Source organism: Taudactylus pleione, unplaced genomic scaffold (assembly GCF_031769625.1).
Source record: "Taudactylus pleione unplaced genomic scaffold, aTauple2 ptg000086l, whole genome shotgun sequence".
Lineage (NCBI taxonomy): Eukaryota > Metazoa > Chordata > Amphibia > Anura > Myobatrachidae > Taudactylus > Taudactylus pleione.
The window spans coordinates 19,107,407-19,126,534 of record NW_028284488.1 but is presented as its reverse complement, the minus strand read 5'-3'; the positions used below and the strand labels follow the sequence as shown (position 1 = coordinate 19,126,534).

The window sequence follows — 19,128 nt, the reverse complement described above, 5'->3', positions numbered from 1 at the left end:
GCATATCCGAGAGGAGTCTTCCTATCCGGGGGAGGCGGCTATAGACAAGGGTATACTAACTTCCAAGGTGTCGGTGGCTTTGTTACTTGCATGCTTTTCGGGGGATATTTTCTTTTTGTCTGGAATTGGACAAGATAGTGGCTATGGTGGCAGCATCTAAGACTGCTTGTCTCCCTTCTGGGGCAGCCAGTAGATCGCAATCTTTTAATTTTCATTCCTTTCGTCCGCAGGCCTAATCTGATTACACTTATCACTCCTGCTAGTCCGTGCACACACCTGCACCGCATCACCATTCAGCAAGTCCCTGCACCGCATTACCTTTCAAACACACCAATGGCCCCGTGAGTCACCTGAACACACCCCCACCCCCGGAAGTGCACTACATAAGAACCTCAGAAGCATTGACCCTCTCACACCTCCTTGAAGAAGGCACCTGTGCCGAAACGCGTTGGAGACCCTCACATCAAACCTGACACCGATCCAGGCTGACCTCCACTTAAGATCCCCATCCCCACCAGGGACTGCCAGTGCAGAAAGCTCTCAGCCCACACGCCTGCTGGTCCGCACCGCTCACACCTCCAGTGACCGGCTCCACCCCGGACCAAACCCCCCCCTTCCCAGGCATGCTCAACAGCTGACTCCTGACCAGGGTTGTCTCCACCGTTGATCCCCATTTCCATGAGGGACCGTCAGTGCAAAGAGCACCCCGCACATCTGGCCGCAAGTCCGCACAGCCAACATCGCCAGTGACCAGCTCCATCCCAGTCACACCTTCCATATCCCCCGTCCTCACCAGCTTTTTCCAATCAGTATCCCGGGCAGACCACCCCCCCTCCCAGGGGTCGTCCTAGCACACACGTTGCAACCCAGCCTCCCAGCGGCTCACCCATCCACACCTCTGGCTCCGCACCACCAGCGGCACGACCAAGAGCCAACCTCAGCTGCACACTCCGGTCGCTGACCTACGCAAACCAATCAGAACAGCCGTGCACCTGCAGCACACCACCAACACGCTGATCCACCTCACCAACAAACCTGCAGCTTCCAACCTATCTGCAACGGCCGCAACGTCGACCTACATCACCATAACAAAAAACCTACAGGTAGGTAAGTACTGCCAAGACTCGCACCAACACGCGGGATACTGCACAGGTGTTCCAACCCCCTCTGCACATCCCCCCACCCCCTGAGACTTCCTAGACTGTCGACCATAGGTCCAGCAGGGGTGACGTGCAAAATCACTGAACCGCATGGGAAGGAGCCCCCTGGAAGGGTCCACCTACCTCCCAGTCTCATCACCACTCATCACTGAACCCCACCCACCTGCCCGGGATCTCAACAGAGCAGCATTGTGACTACTCAATAAAAGATTTGTGCCCCAAACTACTGTGTCTCGCTGGCCTCATTTTGATCCTATCTTATTCCCCTTTTCACATTACTCCAAACTACACTCCATACCCAATCACACCCTCCTTCTCACTCCCATAGCACAACCACCACCAGAAGAAACTTTCCAATTAACACCACTAAAAAAAACACACAACAAGTCATCACCATCACCACTACTAGCAGCGAGAGCGCATCTGACCCCCCTACCCCCATCTGCAGGGAAAAGCCAAGGGCCTGATGTTCTCTAGGTCCCAAGGATCCTCTACAAAAGGTTCTAAGCCAGCAAGTAAGCAACCCTGGTCTACCAGGCGCCCGGCTGCTATGCCAGCCGACAAGCCTGCTGCATGACGGGACGGGACTCCATCTGTGGGAGGCCCGGCTTCTACTTTTTTACGAAATTTCGAGGGTGACAACAAAGGACTCTTGGGTAAGTGGGGCAATCTACCAGGGATATGCGATTACATTTTGGTAGCGTCCTCCTGCCCAGTTTTTTTTCTACAAGTCTTCCTTTGGATCAAGAAAAAGCAGGAGCCTTGAGGGAAACTATTCCCTCTCTTCTGGCCTCCAAAGTCATTGTTCCGTTTCCTTCGTCTCAGCAGGGCATGGACTTCTATGCCATCCTCTTCCTAATACCGAACTGTTTCTTCTAGCCGATTCTCAACCTAAGGTCACTCAATAGGTACTTGAGAATTCCCAAGTTCCACATCGAACTGCTTCGTTCCATCATACTAGCTATGGCGACGGGGATTTCATGGCCTCCTTAGACATCCAGGATGCCTATTTGCATGTTCCCATCCATCTCAGTCACCAGCGATTCCTCAGGTTTGCTGTCCAGTAGGAGCTTTACCATTTGGACTGTCCATAGCTCATCATGTCTTTACGAAGATCTTGGCGGTTATGGCAGCTCATCTTCGGAGAAGGGGAAAACGAATATTCCCCTACTTGGAACGACTTACTTATCTTGGCCAAGTCTCCAGAGATCCTCAGGAAACATGTTCGGGTCACGAATGAAAACCTAAACACTCAGCGCTTACCTTTACCTGATTTCTGTACCTATACAACCGTAGATAGTGTGTATGTCTACAGTTCTGTATGTAACCAAATGTAATTGTAATATATAGGAAATAAAAATAATAATAATAAGTATAAAGCCAATGATATAATATATAGGATGTCAAGCAATAAGAATTTATGCAAGATAAACCAGCATACGATATATGGAAAAAACTAAATATAAACCATGTATCTGATAAAAGACAAATTTATTGAAGTTTATCAAGTAAACAGAAAAATATTAAAAAAATCCCAAGCATGCAAGGGAATGGGGTCTGTAGCGACAACTATTTGTAATCACAATTATGGAATAGAAATAATAAGGGAATATCCCTTAGTATAGGAGTATTCTATAAAGGGTATAAAATAGGGGGGGGGGGGATCTGACCTAATTTGAATGTATGTGCAATCCAAAAGACCAGACTATACTGGTACTAAAAACATAACATATAACATAGACGTTTAGAAGACACTGTTAGTCAGTGCACAGCGGGATACGCTGAGTAGCGTTTTACTCACCCTGTAGTAAATATTTACATATACACAGTGAAGAGGTTCAATTGTGTCCAACAGGTGGATAAAGTCCTGTAATGTCTGTGGGGGAATGCCCCTTCAAAGCCAAACCCTGGGGTCCGTAGAGTGCGGAATGGGGATACGGGTATGATCAGGGTCCTGATCTGCGTGTCCGCTATGGATCCTGGGTAAATTACCTTTCGTTTTGCTCGTGGATGTCTCTCCTGGACTCCGGAAATAAACCAAGGTCCCGAAGTGCTGGGGGTCTGCCGGCAGACTACCAGGACGGCTGCGATGTGTACTGAGCGGCCCGTGCTGGGATCAATGATTCTGCAATCATTGTTTTATAATGTTCGGGTCACGGTGGACCTTCTCCAGACTCACGTATGGGTCATCAATTGGAAGAAATCTTCTGACTCCGTTCATTCTGGCAAATGGGCCCTACATCCAGACGTCTTTCAACTCCTGATTTTTCACTGGGGCTTTGCCGGACATCGACATGATGTCTTGGCACAATTGCCAGGTTCCGAGGCACTGCTCATGCACCAGATATCCGGAGGCCTTTCTGGTGGACACCTTGACGGTTCGGTGGACCTTCCGGCTCTTGTACATCTTACCTCCAATCTCTCTGATTTCACAGGTCCTCCGCAAGTTGAAATTAGAGGGCGGCACAGTGATCCTAGTGGCTCCCGATTGGCCGCAATGGGCTTGGTATGTGGATCATCTGGGCCTCTTCATCGACCCTCCACTGCATCCAGATCTTGTGTCTCAGGGCCTGTGCTTCCATCCGGATCTGGCCCGTCTTGCTTTGACAGGGTGGCTCTTGAGACATCAGTCCTGAGAGCTAAGGGGTTTTCCAGGTCAGTCATTCACTACTTCGGAAGCGGCCTCCTTGGATGTCTTGCGTGCCCTCCGGATTTATGAGGACTGGACAAAGGACTTGCGTAAGACAGATGCTCTTTGTGTCCTGTATGACTTTCATAAATGGAGCTGGCCGGCTACTAAGTAGTCGCTGGCCAGATTGATCAGTTTGACTATTCGCCATGCTTATGCTGCGGCAGACCTTCCAGCACTGTCTGTGGTAACTGCTCATTCTACGTATTCGGTGGGAACTTCATGGGCAGTGTGACGTGGTGCCTCTGCGGAGCAGCTGTGTAAAGTGGCCACGTGGTCCTCTGCCCATACGTTTCTGAAGTTCTATTACTATTTTGTTTCATTTAACTCTGATGTATCTATCCCTTTGAGTTCATGTTCCACAGATGGAAATCTGAGAGCCAAAAGCTTTATTTCACAGACTGTTATGCAGCAACATTTAGTCGCCTGTTACTGAAGAAACAATATTTGATTTACATTAAGTACATAAAGCTTAGTTCTGTTGTCAGACTTGTGTTTTCTGTGTATAAGCATGTTATGTATTACTAATTGTAGCTGCTGAAGATAATATAGAGTATGGTTGCCAATATATTAGTTCCAGATTTGTATATTTTGCTATATCCCAGGTACATTTATTGTCACATTAAGTATTTGGGCAAAGTGCCATACAATTTACAATTCTTAGGTGTTCTTTACTTGCTACAAAAATGTTCTCAGCTGAAGCCTTTTAATTTCTTTTATCATCTTATATTTGTTTACTTTTTATTAACATTAACAGACGTGTATTTCTCAAATGTTGTACACGTGAGTATTGTGTTATATTTCTGCTGTCAGTCTAGCCTGTGCTTATACTGCCTCTAACAGGATGAGAAAATGTGTTGCAACATTGTCTTTATTAATGTTATATTTGTTTTTTTCAGTGACGAAGAACTGCCATTTCACGATGGTGCTATAGAGAGGGTATGCTTTTAAATTACATTAAATCTAGCTTTGTCATTCATGTGCTTTGAACTTGTTTAAGCTATCTGAAATATCTGGATCTCTGTAGATGAAACCAAATTATTTTTACTGTGCTTTGTAAGCTATATATCTATAGGTAAATACAGATGTGTCCACATACATCTAGCCTCCTTGCACGTTAAATAGCCCTTCTAGTCACTCTATGCTGTGGTGTGACTCGGTAGCGCAGAACATCTTGTCGTGCGACTCTTTCTCTTCTAATTAGTCTTATTTGCACAGTGATGCCAGTAGCACACACAAGCAGCTTCTGTTGATTAAAATGATATGCAGTATGCCTATATTCTGTGTGCAACTGCGGCTGTACCTGCATGCAAAATGCTACGTTAGTGTCACAGCCGCCGATACTTTAATGTAGCGTTTCACATGCAGATGCACCTGCAGTCGCACATAGAATATAGGCATGCTGCATATAATTTTAATCAACAGAAGCTCCTTGTGCATTGCTGTGTGAAGAAGACGCATTAGAAGGGAAAAATTGCATAAAAATATGCCCCGTCGATACCGAGTGACACGGCGCTCACGTGTTATGTGTAACGCGACTTGTAGCGCATGGAAGATAGATGTATGTGGACATATCTGTATTTAAAGGGATGTCCATAGCCACATCATTTCTGAAAAGCTGTTTATAATTGTGCTTAATATAAAAATTGTACAAAAACAAATTATTTAAAATATGTGCCCAATTTCTGGAGTTTTTCTTGTCTTGAGCCATATCTGGTATGCATTCGATATCCCGGTCAGGATGCCTGTGCTTATATTACCTGCACCAGAATACTGACGCCGGTCAGAATCCCGGAGCCGGCATCCCGACCGCCGGGATACCGAAGGTAAGTAGCGGGGTTAGGGTTAGCCACTAGTGGGAGGGTTAGGTTTAGGGTGTAGGGAGGGGGTGGTTAGGTTCAGGCACTAGGGGGGAGAGTTAGGCACCAAAGTGGGATGGTTAGGGTAGGAAGAGTGTCGGTATGTTAACCCTGACGGGATCCTGGCGTCGGGATTCTGACCACCATGATCCAGACTGTCGGTATTTCATACCGATTCCCTTTATCTTGTGTAGATTGCCATCCAGGATTAGTGATACAGGTGGCACAGATTGATTTCTCTCACGTGACTACATATTTATCTCCATGCAAAGTAATATGTTATTCTATGTTAAGATGGGTAGGTTAAGTGCCATGAAAATGTACAGTGCATTAGAAAGACTGAGGGATGCTATGTATGGCAGGTGCATTAGTGTCCTGAAACAATGCATGCAAGTTGCTAGGCCATCCGAATATTTTATTATAGTGTGATAAATGCTAAACCACAACATCTAATTCTGTAGGAAGGGATAATTTCTGTGCATATGTTCATATAGAGACCACATTTTCTATTGCTATTTGCTACAGCTATGTATTGTTGTATGTCTTGTAGTCGACATTGAAAAAAATTTCAACTTTCACAATGTCGACATGGTAATTATGTTGACGGTTCATGTCAGGATTAGGCTGTGTTTAGGGTAGGGTTAGGGTTCAAACACTGTAAAAATGCTATATTGACATGGCACAATGTGAACATTTTATACCACACTCTGTATTGCTGTTATTATGATGCTCTATGTAGCCCTGAAATTACCACATGCAACTGTAGATAAACAACTTTCTAGCAAGGATCTTATTTAAATAAAAATTTACTTTTAAGAGCAATTATCCTTAAAATACTAGGGGGTATATTTACTAAAGTGCGGGTTTTTAGAAGTGGATTTGTTGTCCACAGCAACCAATCAGATTCTACTTATCATTTGTCTAGTTGCTAGCACCTAGCATATAATACCTAGGATCTGATTGGTTGTAATGAGCAACCACTGCACTTTGGTAAATATATCCCTAGGTCTGTGAATAAGTCACATATATAAAGTTTCCTTACATTTATAAAACTTGAAGACATTATTGATTGCATTTTCATTTGTTGTTGAAGCAGCTTATAGCAGGTTATTGACTTATCAGCCATTTCAGTCATATCGTAAAATGTTTTCAAATGTATTTTTGGATATTTAGTGTACGTCTAAAGGCAAAAGCACAAAATAGTTTTTTTTATTAAATTTAACAAAGAAATATTGATCTATAACCCCTGTTTCCTAGCCAGACACTTTTCACTGCTCAAACATGGTATGTATTCCCGCTGCTTTCGCTGGTGAAATCAACCTGTGATGTGCAGTGTGAACTTCAATTTGACATCCCACATCTTGTTATGTGACTTGGGCGTTTATTTACTAAGCATCAAGTTCTAAAACCCGGCACTTCTGATCGTTTTTATGACTGAAAATTAAAAAGCAATGTATCAAACTGATTTTGTTGTGAATAATTTTTATACTCTATTAAAGAACAAGCACTGTATAGTTCTCTTAGTTTTTATTGACTGGGTCAGAATAAACATAACTTCAGTTTGCAACTTGCACCTCTACTTGGTAACATATTACAATTTTTTATATTTTCTTTTGTTTTCAGCAAAAGCTGCTAGAAATTGAGAGAACTGCAAAATGGCTGAAAATGTTGAAGAGCTGGGAGAAGTACAAAAACACAGAAAAGGTAATGCACATAAATATATACACCAATCAGATACTATGAAATCTTGACTTGTTAATTCATCAGCTAACTTTTAAGGATGTAAAAAACTGCTATGCCATATTTCTTTCTATAACGGAATACCTCATCTTTTTGCCAAGCAATAAAAACTTGTAGTGCTTGCAATCATCTTTCAATGCAGGTTCTACCAACATCTCCCATATAGGTCATATTGAATTAGAACACTATAGAAACCCAGCGTACCTCACCATCAATTTCATCCTTTAAATGTGTTCTTCAGCACACTACAGAGAATATTTGGTCTGTCACAGTCCCTATGTTCCATACCACATGTACATTCCTATAGTGTTCCTGCTAGACTCTTTTAGAAGGGCACCCCTCCTCGCTGCTTCTTAATGAAGAAATGTACTATGAATATTCCTAACAGCTTGTGGCTTACCAGGGAAGTCCCCAGACCTGGAAGATGTGATTGGCACGATATACTTTTGCTGTCTGCAGGGTCCAACCTGATATCAGTACACACGGCAGTCCTGGGTTTCCTCAGCAGCTCCTTTACCCTATGAGAGTGCCTTGCCTGATAGTAGTTCTGGGGTCCCTTTGAGCTTTGGCCACCTTCAGAGGAGTGGGGAGCCAGAGCTAAGGCATCTAGCACTCTGACTGCACCAGCCATCCTGAGCCTCTGCATGGGGAAAAGTGAAGCAGAGCAGAATGTACTGTGTGAAATGCTCATGCTGGCAGGACTTAAAGTGCTGCATTGTCCGTATGTGGTCATTTTACTTATATTTTTTATTTTACTTGGTGGTCTTTTTTTGTTCTTTCTCACCCTCTCTGTTGGAGGTATGTGGGGCATTAAGGGACATGAGGGGTGATCTTATGACTTTGAAGGGGCATGTGGGCTGGTCTCATGGCTTGTGGCAAGTCATTGAAAGGGTATGTGGGGTAGTTTGATGGTATGTGGGCGTTAGAGTAGGTAATATTTATATATTACATATTATACTATGCCACACATTAGTTGGCAACAATTCATAATATGAAAAACATGCCATCCTTTTGCCCTTCAAAATTAAAATTATCCTCCTCCGGGATCGGCATCCTGCATAAAAAAAAAAAAAATCCTACAGTAAATACTACTCTTACACACTAGGGTTTGTCAGAACCCAATTAAGTTACCAAAAGATTTTAGGATTCTGGGGAGAAACCAGATTACTCGGATTAAATACACACCGATATATACACACCACAAAGACAGGTTCCTGGCTAGAATTGAACCCATACCATAACCACATGGAGTCGGAAAGCAACAAACTAACAACAAACAACTAGCTTTCATTCATAAACTTTTCCTTTCTGACAATATCAAACCATGACCTAGAAACAACGGGGCACCAAGTTCTTATCCATAACAGCTGCTAGTTTATGGAAGTATTGCAGCTTATAAACTACAGAAATAATTAAACAGAACTGGAATCCACTCAGATATGATGTATAATAACTCAAACTCTCCTTTTTGATTGCTTTCACTGGTTTCAAAATATCTCACAACTCAACCCCTCCACTATATGCAAAATCTTCAGCTCTCATCCAAGCATTCCTCAACAACCTTACTTTAAGAGGTACGTTATCAAAATACCAACCACCCTATTATTTTAACTAGGCTACTTTACCCGAATACCACCCCTCGACATTAACAGAAAACGTACATGTTTTTTTCGTTCTATACCTCCTGACCAACAATGCTGTGTAACTCACCTAGCAAATACAAAATGTTTCCCATTGCGGTCTGGCTGGAACAGTAGGGTCTATTTGGCACTTAACCTCATGTATCATACAATTTACAGGAAAATAAGAGTAATCGCGCAAGCAAGGCCCTCTGTTAACACCCAGTCTTGTTTTACTAGTGTGTTTATTCCTAGTTGTGAAGCCGTGTTAAATATGCTGTGATTATATAAATGTTATTAAACAAAATATAAATATGCTGGTGACGCCACACAAGCCTTGTTATGTAAAAGGCATACTAAGCACATTGCAGAGCAGAACTTTCTTTGAAATGCATGCACAAGTGACGTAGGTAAGGGAAGCCAGCCATTAATTATAGGCATGTGTGTTTATCTTGGTGTTCTCTGGAACTGATAGTGTATGGTGTGCATTTTCCACATGGAAACCAAAGAAGTGTTAGACTGGTGTGGACAGGCATCTGGTACAATAATGCATAATGTATGTTGTGTAGAAAAACAATCACCAAATCATCATATTATTACATATAGATATAAATTAAACCCTTATGTGGATGCATGAAAAGTATCCACTAAAGGGTGATGTATGTTAGGACATGGTTGACCAGGTAAGTGGCTGCTGGGCTACCAGGGACATTACGTCGACATTTTATCGTGTGAACATGTCATCCGTGTAGCCCTGATGAATGTCGACATAATAAATGTCAACCTATTATACCACACCATTGTATAGTGTGAATCTATATTATTTAGTCAATGTCTGTAAAAGCAAAGATCAGGCTAGTGGTGGTCAATCTGAAGAGTTGGTCATGTTCTCTGTTTGGTAAATATCCCTGCATACCTGGTATTTGATAGCTTTGTTTTTGATCATGGTATTGCAAACCTGCTGCAAATCAGATCTAGTGCATTTTTTTCTTTTTATAGTGTTTTTTTTTTATGCATATATTTCTTAATTGGTTATCTTTTTGCAAAAATTCTGATTCTTTATCAATATTGACCCATCATTGTTTTGTTTAGCTGCACAGAAGGATTTACAAAGGCATTCCCCTTCAGCTGCGTGGTCAAGTTTGGTCTCTAATATTGGATGTCCCAAAATTAAAAGATGAGAAAAAAGATCTTTACCTGGTAGGTAGTGAAAATGTAACATCTATAATGAATACAGGTTGTGTCTCCCATATTCAAATATTCCGAAATACAGATTTTTTTCAGCATGACTGAGATAGTGAAATCTTTGCTTTTTGATGGTTCAATGTACACAAACTTTGATTAAGGCACATAATTATAAAAAGTAAAGTATAAAATTACCTTCAGGCTTTGTGTATAAGGTGTATGTGAAACATAAATGAATTTCATGTATGTACACAAACTTTGTTTGAGCCACAAAATTATTGAAAATATTGTATAAAATTACCTGCAGGCTGTTTGTATAGGGTGTATATAACACATAAATGCATTCTGTGTTTAGATTGGGGTCCCATTCCCAAGATATTTTCATTATGGTATGCAAATATTCCAAAAATACGGAATATTCCGATATCCAAAATAGCCCTGGTCCCAAACATTTTGGATATGGGAGACTCAACCTGTACATTGTTTAATAATATGATTATACTTGTGTGTATCTGGATAAAAAAAAATATATACAATATCCTTTATTCATTCAAGACTCGTATGTATGATGCGTGTGCTTTTCTAATGGTGTTTAAAAAATAAATAAATAAATAAAGAAAACTTTCCAAGCAACAAGTGCCATTCATGCTCTCTCTGGATGCTGTGTGGAATAGATGATCACTTTTTGTTTTTCCGTTTTATGGTAATAATTGTGTTTTATTGGTAATATTTGGCTCCTATTTGATTTTCTTATGCTAACCTATATTAGCACCTGGTTCCCTTTCAGTAAATGCTGATATCATGTACTACACCCCAGTGTATTGATGCATTTAATTTACACAGTGATTCTTATCCATGTTGTACAGTCTTCAATTCATGGCAAATACTTGAATTATGGAACTTGCTCTTAATCACCAGCATTACAGGATATGGATGGGCGACCATAACACAGAAAACACTGGTCCGTGGTCCCATTTCAGTTTCTGTCATGCTCGTGTGTATTAGTAAACAATGAGGGCTGCATTCAACTTATATTACTTGCGATGAAGGTAGTGTAAGAAACCCTGACAATATTTGGCCGTGAGAGGGAAATTTGGAAATGTTGTGGGAAGATTTCTACATATATATCTTTAGACTTTGAAGTAGCAATGTTTTTTTATTTGACATACATCTTCGGTATAATAGATGTTTTGTTGCTGTCAAGAATGAGCATAAGCTGTACATCATAACAGCAACTTTCTCACAAATTATCCAATATTGCATGCAATTTACATATTTAATTAAGCCAGAAAAATGGTTTGCTCTACTCTATGGTGATATTTATATTTTCAGCTGCATACGAGCATTTCTACTTATGCTATAGCCAGGTGCATTGCTTGACTTGTGAAGATATGCCTTGTACATTGCATTCTGCTTCTTATCTTAGGTTCTGAAACAGAAAGCGAGGCGCCTGTCACCTGACATCCGACAGATTGATTTGGATGTTAACCGAACTTTTAGAGACCATATTATGTTCAGAGATAGATACGGCGTTAAGTAAGTACAGTTTCCTATGCACACATGCTATCCATTAACATATTATTTCATCATTGCAGAAATTGTGTACTTGACTTTAAGGCAGAAGGGTTTAGATTGCTATAACTACAGATATGTCCTCATACACCTAGCCTCAATACACCATGCGGCGCAAGAGGCCCCATAGCAAAAGTTTGTAAGGGCCCCTATGTACCACCGAAGAGTGAAAAGTGTATGTACAGTACTGTAACACATGTAACTTTGACAAGATGATGGGCCCCCTAAGCTCTAGGCTCCATAGCAGCTGCAATCCTTGCACATATGTTAGTTACGCCCATGCTCCTCATCCTGCCCACTTCACTAGGAAGTGGATGGGATGCGAGAAATCCGTGCACTCTTGCGGGAGTGCGGGGGACTGCCTGAAAAATTGAGAGCCTTCCGTGAGAGTAGGTAAGTAAGATGCAGAGGCTGTGAGGGCGGGAAGACATTGTGTGTAGCTGGGAAGGCAGAGAAAAAGGAGACAGATTGGTGCAGATGAGAGAACACAGACTACCATAGTTTGGAGACTACACAGCAGTAGAGATTGGGGAAGACAGATTGGTGTGGATGGGGAGGAAGAAGGAGTGATGCGGGTGGTGGGGAGAGACAGTAGTTGCACGGTTGGGGGACCAGAGTAGTGCAGATGGAGGAAGAAAGAGTGCCACAGATGAGAGAAAGACAGGAACATGGCTGTGGAGAAGGCACAGATGCAGGGTGGTGCGGCAGGGGAAAAACATTGGTGCGGATGAGGGAACACAGACTATCACAGTTGGGAGACCACATAGCAGTAGGGATTGGGGAATATATAGCAGCATGGAGGCATATAGGGGAAGAAAGTGTACATGCATAGACAGAGTATGATCTTTTTAAAAATAAGGGAGCTGAATGTGTATTCTAAATTAGATAAATGTATGCAGTGAGAAGAATGTTGGAAGCCAGTAAGATTGTTTTGGTGATCAAATGGGAAGATTGTGGGCACTGAGTGGGATGTGGAAGCCACATAACTGCTCAAACCTCAGTTCCATAGACTGCATGTGTGTATTCCAATGAGCACACAATTCTATGAAATAGCAGCTCCACCATTTTGTGAGTGACAGCAATCTCATCCTGTGAGAGTGCTGTATCTGCAGCTAACCACAGGGTGTGATGGCAAACCATATCTGTATTGCGCAAGGAATACGTCCATTAAGGCGCCAGCCTTAATGATCGTAATTTCATTGCTTTTTGGAGTTTGAGTGGCAGAAAATCAATAGGTTTGTGAAATTTCAGATCATGTCTAAGCAGCCTTAATGGGACATGTGAAACGTTTTTTTTGTCTATGGAAATATATATATAGGTTCTTCTTGATAACTGGTCAATACTTTCCATAGTTGCTCTGCAGATCCTAACAAGGAAGTGAAAGACTGTGATGTTGCATTTTACTGGTGACATGATGTTTAATTAAAAGTATCAAAATACTTCTAAGAGCGGTCATTGTTTTATCCTTAATTGAGTTGATCACTGATATACTGCAACATTAAAAAACAACATAACCACAGTGTAAATTTGGGTACATACAAAGCCTCACATAGCCAAAAATTAATAGGGAAGCCCTGCCATAAAAAAAATATAAATAATAAATAATATTCTGATGTGAATGCGTTCTTCACTAGCTAGATAAAAGGTCAAAATCGCAGATTTGGGGCGACAGAAGGGATGACGACTGGGTTATGCAAGATTAGTGGATGAATGAGTGGTCAGAGCAAACTTTGCGTAGTCTCTTAATGCCTAGAGCAGGCTTGGCCAACCTGTGGCTCTCCAGCTGTTGTGAAGCTACAAGTCCCAGCATGCCCTGCTACAGTTTTGCTATTAGGGAATGCTAAAACTGTTGCAGGGCATGCTGGGACTTGTAGTTTCACAACAGCTGGAGAGCCGCAGGTTGGCCAGGCCTGCCCTAGAGTGACAGGCTGTCCTTCAGCCATGGGTCCCCAGAGGTTTTTTCCTCTCCTGAGGGCTGAAGGAAGATTCTTTGTGCGTTATGAGGCTTCCACCATCTTATTCCTCTTTTAGGACAAGTTTGTAGGAATTCTGGACCGATCTTGATTCAAAATTCCCTATAAAATCATGCAGAGTAAATGAAATTACATTTTACTTAAAATAAAAGCTAAAATCTATTTTTTAAATATATTTTGCTTGAAGTTGTCTAATAAATGCTCTCAAAAAGTGAAGAGGCAGCAGCGAGGCCTAGTGAGGTGAATAAGAGCAGAGTTGATAATGAAAGTAATACAGTAGTGGGAGGCTGAGAGGATGAATGGAAAGTAATACAGTAGTGGAAGGCTGAGAGGATGAATGGACAGTAATACGGTGGTGGGGAGGCTGAAAGTTCATCTTAGATAAAGTATAGGAGAAGGTGTCAGTTCTGCAGGCTTAGCACCTAATGACTGAGATGACAATACAAATGAAAGGGGTTTTTGGAGAAATTATGAAAATGTATCGATGTCTCTGAGTAATATGTAATCAAGAATTGGTAGGAAATTTTTATTGAGCACTCAGTTTTGCAATTCAATTGTTCTGGACGCTTATTAATTATCTCCCTTTTCATGCACTATTAGACCGGGTTTGGCCGCGTAAAACGGTTAAACCTGTCTAAAGTTCTGGTTAGGGCGCCCTAACCACGGGTTTCTTACACATTTCTGCTCGCACCCTTCTGAGGGTGTGAATAGGAATGCCATCGGCTATTGTGGTAGGATGGAGAAACGATTGATTTTCTCTGTCTGGCGCCCCCACAGTGCTTTACAGATATGATGACCATAATGCAGAGGTTTTGATTAGCATAACATACGGAAACCATGAAAAAATACAAAGAGCAGCCATTTTGAGTCATCAATTTCAAGGATTATTCATCCTATCCACAAAGGATCCTACCCACAAAAAAAACATTTTAGGCGCACTACATAGGATTATACTGTGCAGAATAGGCAATGCTTGGAAGAAATGACACATAATCGGGGAGATAAAAAACACTAGTAGAGATCCTTACTAAATCATCAGACCCATGAATTGTTTATTCTACACAAGAGAGCACCAGGCAAGGCAGCCATCTTGGGCACACTACATAGGTTACAATGTGCGATTAGCAATACATGAATTAAGACATACGAGAGTAAAATGAAAAGCAACTAAAAAGATACCCAATGCGTAAATAGCTCTGCAGCTTACAGAATGAGGAATATTGTCTTACTCTGTAATTGCTTTGATCCACTTTTCTCCTTTACAACAATTATTAAGTGAGATGAGAAGTGAAATGAGGGAATACTGTATCAAGAGGGTCCATTCACATGCAATAATTTACAAAAAATAATCTGATTGAAAAATAAGAAAAAACCTAAATAAATTTATATTAATCCTGTTACACTCAGAACATATTAAACTTCTATTCTGAATTGCTAAAATATTTGTATGAAGCCCACATGGATTACTGTTACCCCATGAGTGATGTGATAACTAATGGTTCCATTGACACAGACTTTGTTTTGGTGCAATATAGACAAATGCAAGAGCTATGGGACCACCTAAACAGGATATAGTCAGCATCCCGCTATACGGGATGCTGTCTGTCTAATTACCGGCGCTGGAATCCTGTCAGAAGTTGGGATCTCTACTCCATTATACTGACCGCCGGCATCCTGAAGGTAAGTATCAGGGGTTAGGGGGAGGTTTAGGGTGTGCAGAGGGAATGGTTAGGGTTAGGCACTAGGGAGGTAGGTTAGGGTTAGGCACTGGGTAGGTAGGGGTTAGCAGTAGGATACTTACCTTTTAGTAATGGGATTCTGGCAGCCGGCATCCGGACAGCTGGGATCCCATTCCCAACCCCACTTAAACATATATTAAAATTCTAAACAACGAGGGTGGAGTTAATATCATACAGTTTAATCTAACTTTTACATCAAAACCAATATCAATAAACAATAGAAATGTACCGATGTAGATAACTTGCGAATTGGCCTATCTCTAATGGGTGCAGGGAGTGCAGTGCACATGGGCACACCCTGCACCCATATAATTACTCTTAACTCTCCGGAGTCCCGCTTTGACCAGTGCTGCAGACTGAAATCACTGGGAAAATGGCGTGGCGACCATTTTCCTTGTGATTTGCGCTTGCGTAGTAGGGAGGTCTCCAAGAACGTGGCACCACCCCATGTCCCCAGAGATCTGCGCTGTAAGCTCTGGCACAAAGCCAGATTCTACTGTGCTGCTGGAGAGGAGGGGGGCTGCACTGTTTCTGCACATGGGCTTCCTCCGCTCTTAAAGCGCCCCAGGAGCTGCGGGTGGTCTAAAAGGTGCATAGAAGTGGAACAACAGTGAGGGGTCACTACAGTTAACCCTTGTTTCGGAACAACTAATGCTCCCGTCAGTTAAATTGAGTGTTTACAATCTTACTATGCCGATGTAGTTTGCTACTGCTCATGCCCAAAAAGTCCTGAAAACCCTTACTGCACACACTCTCACTTAACAGTACGATGGCGATCGCAGTTGCATACGGGATCACTGGCAAGGATCCTGTGTTTGTAAAAAAAAAAGGCCATCCCATAGGCTTGTTACGGTCGTTTCACAGGTGTGTCTCTGAACGAGGCTGCATTCCCTATCACAAATCCACAGCCTCAGAGGCCATGTTTAGAGAGATTTGAAATGTATAGCCTGAATAACCCCTAGGGCAGTGATTCCCAACAACGGTCCTCAAGGCACACTAACAGTCCTGGTTTTATTGATATCCATGCTTCAGCACAGGTGGTTAAATCAAAATAACTGAAGTACTAATTGAGTCACCTGTGCTCAAGTGTGGCTATCCTTAAAACATGGACCGTTAGTGTGCCTTGAGGACCGTGGTTGGGAACCCCTGCCCTAGGGTGTCGCAGGTGTCATTGGTGCTTGCGATGGTAAGTCAATAGTAGAGTGTTTACAACCACTGTCGCAGTTACACAGACCATAGAGCCTGAAAGTAGGAATCTCAGCGCTTGTGTTTTCCATAGCGCCCTGGTGCACAACTGGAAGACTGAGACTACCATTTGGACGGTGCTCACCCTAAGCCTTACGCGGCAGCACTGCTCCCACGCTCTTAGTTAAGGCCCTGGACTGCATAGAGAGAGAACATAAAACCTTGTCTAACATGTATTCTGTTCTGGGCAGCATTAAGTAAGGAAAATTGGAAAGGTCAAAGAATCTTTTAAATGGAAAATATTTAGGCTGGTTTTCAAGGTTTTCTATTCTTTTCTATCAGATACGCAGGCTGAGCACTGAAACCTACTGGGACTCTGCTTTCCCCACACATGCTACCCGCTGTATCTCTATCTCTTCTCCATCTCCCACTTTACTCTGTTCTGTTCTCTTATACGCACTGCATGATTTGCACGACAATGCGGTATATGGGAAGATACGAACACTCAATTCAAATCGATGAATTGTGTGGATTTGATGTACACACTATAAGATGGTCGTGATCTATCATGGTTCTGAAGATCGGCCAATACATTGTATAGTCTGTTTACCCAGCTTTACCTGTGGCATTGTAAACTGAGATCTAATATGAAATTGAATCTCCTCTGCCAGGGGCGTAACTAGGTATTTGAAAGCCCCATAGCAAAAGTTTTTGTAAGGGTCCCTATGTACCACCCAATGGTGAAAAATGTATATGATACATGTAACTTTGACAAGGAAGGACAGCTCTGCGCCCCATAGCAGCTGCACCCCTTGCACCTATGGTAGTTACACCCATGCACTTGCTGTGTAACTGTTAAAACTATTATTTTGTGTTCTACAAACTTTTAGGGCTTATGAAGATATTAAAAACATCTAATAACAAGAATTCAGTAAAATAGTGACACTTTTTCTAAGGACTTCTATAAGTCTCTGAGTGTAGTCTACCTATGTGGACCAGAATCAAATGTTCTTTGCATAATTTTATCTTAGATGACAGTAGACTTGGATGCCTGCTGGCTGATGTACTGATTGTCAGATTTTTAGTCTAGAAAATCATACTGCCCTGTGGCATTCTACTGCATTAGCTTAGTGCAACAGGTTGTAGATCTACTTTTGTTTATAAAAAAGGAACTTGGTTAAAAATAATACATTAATATTAGCATTATGTATTGTAGTGGGCTCTAGAGTTGTTGGCCCTATATTTAATTATAAAAAATACAGTATATAGCAGAGATTGCCAAACTCTGCCAATGCAGTTTTTAAGATATCCATGCTTGAGTACAGATGTGTCACAGGCCGCTTTGGTGCTCAGCAGGGGGTCCGGGACTTAGATGTCCGGGCTCTCTGGCAGGGTCCATCCGGTGGGGGTGCAAGCTGCTGGAGGCTGACGCGATGTGCAGGCAGATCCCTGGGAGGTAGCGCTGGTCTGCTGGCATTTTGGAGTAGCTGGAGCTTGGAGTCTGCATCAGTGCTGCCAGGTGCTGGGTGCCGCCATCTTGAGTCTGATCACATGTCTGGTAAGAACCAATCCAGACTGCAAGGTCTACAGTGGCCTCAAACAACCAATCCTGCACAATCTTCAGGTACTTAAGGGCTTCCTGGGAGTCCTTAGGTTGCCAGTGCAACGTCGTACACAGCTTGGCTGTGTGTTAGTTCTCTGTGCTCCCTAGATCCGTATATTGTAGTGTTCCAGTGTGCAGCGTTACGTTAGAGTGACCCTTGCTACCTGTTCCAGCCGAGTGTCTCTGCCAGCTGGTTATTAACCCCAGCCCGTTACCTGTGCTACATTACAGAGCCTCCTCCATCAGCGTACCCTGCCAGTTCCGGTGCTGGTTCCCGGAACTCTGCATCTCCAGAGCTAGCGCACCGTAAACCTGTGGGTTCTGTTCTCTCACCTTTTTTCTACCACTCCTATCACCCCCCCCCAGTGGCATTATAAGAAGGACTTGTTCCCATTTCGCTAGCCCCTGGTTTGTGGCTGCAGTACCCCCACTTGGCCATATCCCTTTCTGCTGCCGGGCTGCTCCTCCTGCCCGACTTTGGTGGTCCCCTGTGGTAGGGCAGTCTGATGTTATCCTGAGTAGGTCCGTAGGTCCCATCTAGCATTAAATATTTGAGGATCATGTTTATGAAAATAATTTTCTGCCCCTATTTGTTAAGCTTTGCGGTGAACTTTGTGGCTGGCGCCGGGGTTTGTTCTCATGGGTGGGCAGGATAAGTATAATAAAAATGTATGTATTTCCAGGAATCCTTTATTGCTCCAAACTCTTCCATTACATGTGCCCATCTCAGATAGATCCCTTCACCCCCCCTTTTTTCTCCTCTGTTCCTGTTCAATCTCTCCTTTTTGCTCTTAATTTTTGCAT

General features: G+C 42.5%; 1 protein-coding gene across 2 annotated transcripts in view; it reads left to right on the top strand.

Annotated features, from left to right (window-relative positions):
- The window catches only part of USP6NL (USP6 N-terminal like), a 241,838-nt gene that overhangs the window by 142,763 nt on the left and 79,947 nt on the right, over positions 1-19,128 (top strand). For both annotated transcript variants that reach the window (XM_088468752.1, XM_088468751.1), the window contains exons 4-7: positions 4,749-4,788; positions 7,332-7,412; positions 10,160-10,267; positions 11,679-11,788. In XM_088468752.1, the coding sequence (XP_088324878.1) occupies positions 4,749-4,788; positions 7,332-7,412; positions 10,160-10,267; positions 11,679-11,788 (339 nt within the window). The remainder of the gene's footprint in view (positions 1-4,748; positions 4,789-7,331; positions 7,413-10,159; positions 10,268-11,678; positions 11,789-19,128) is intronic.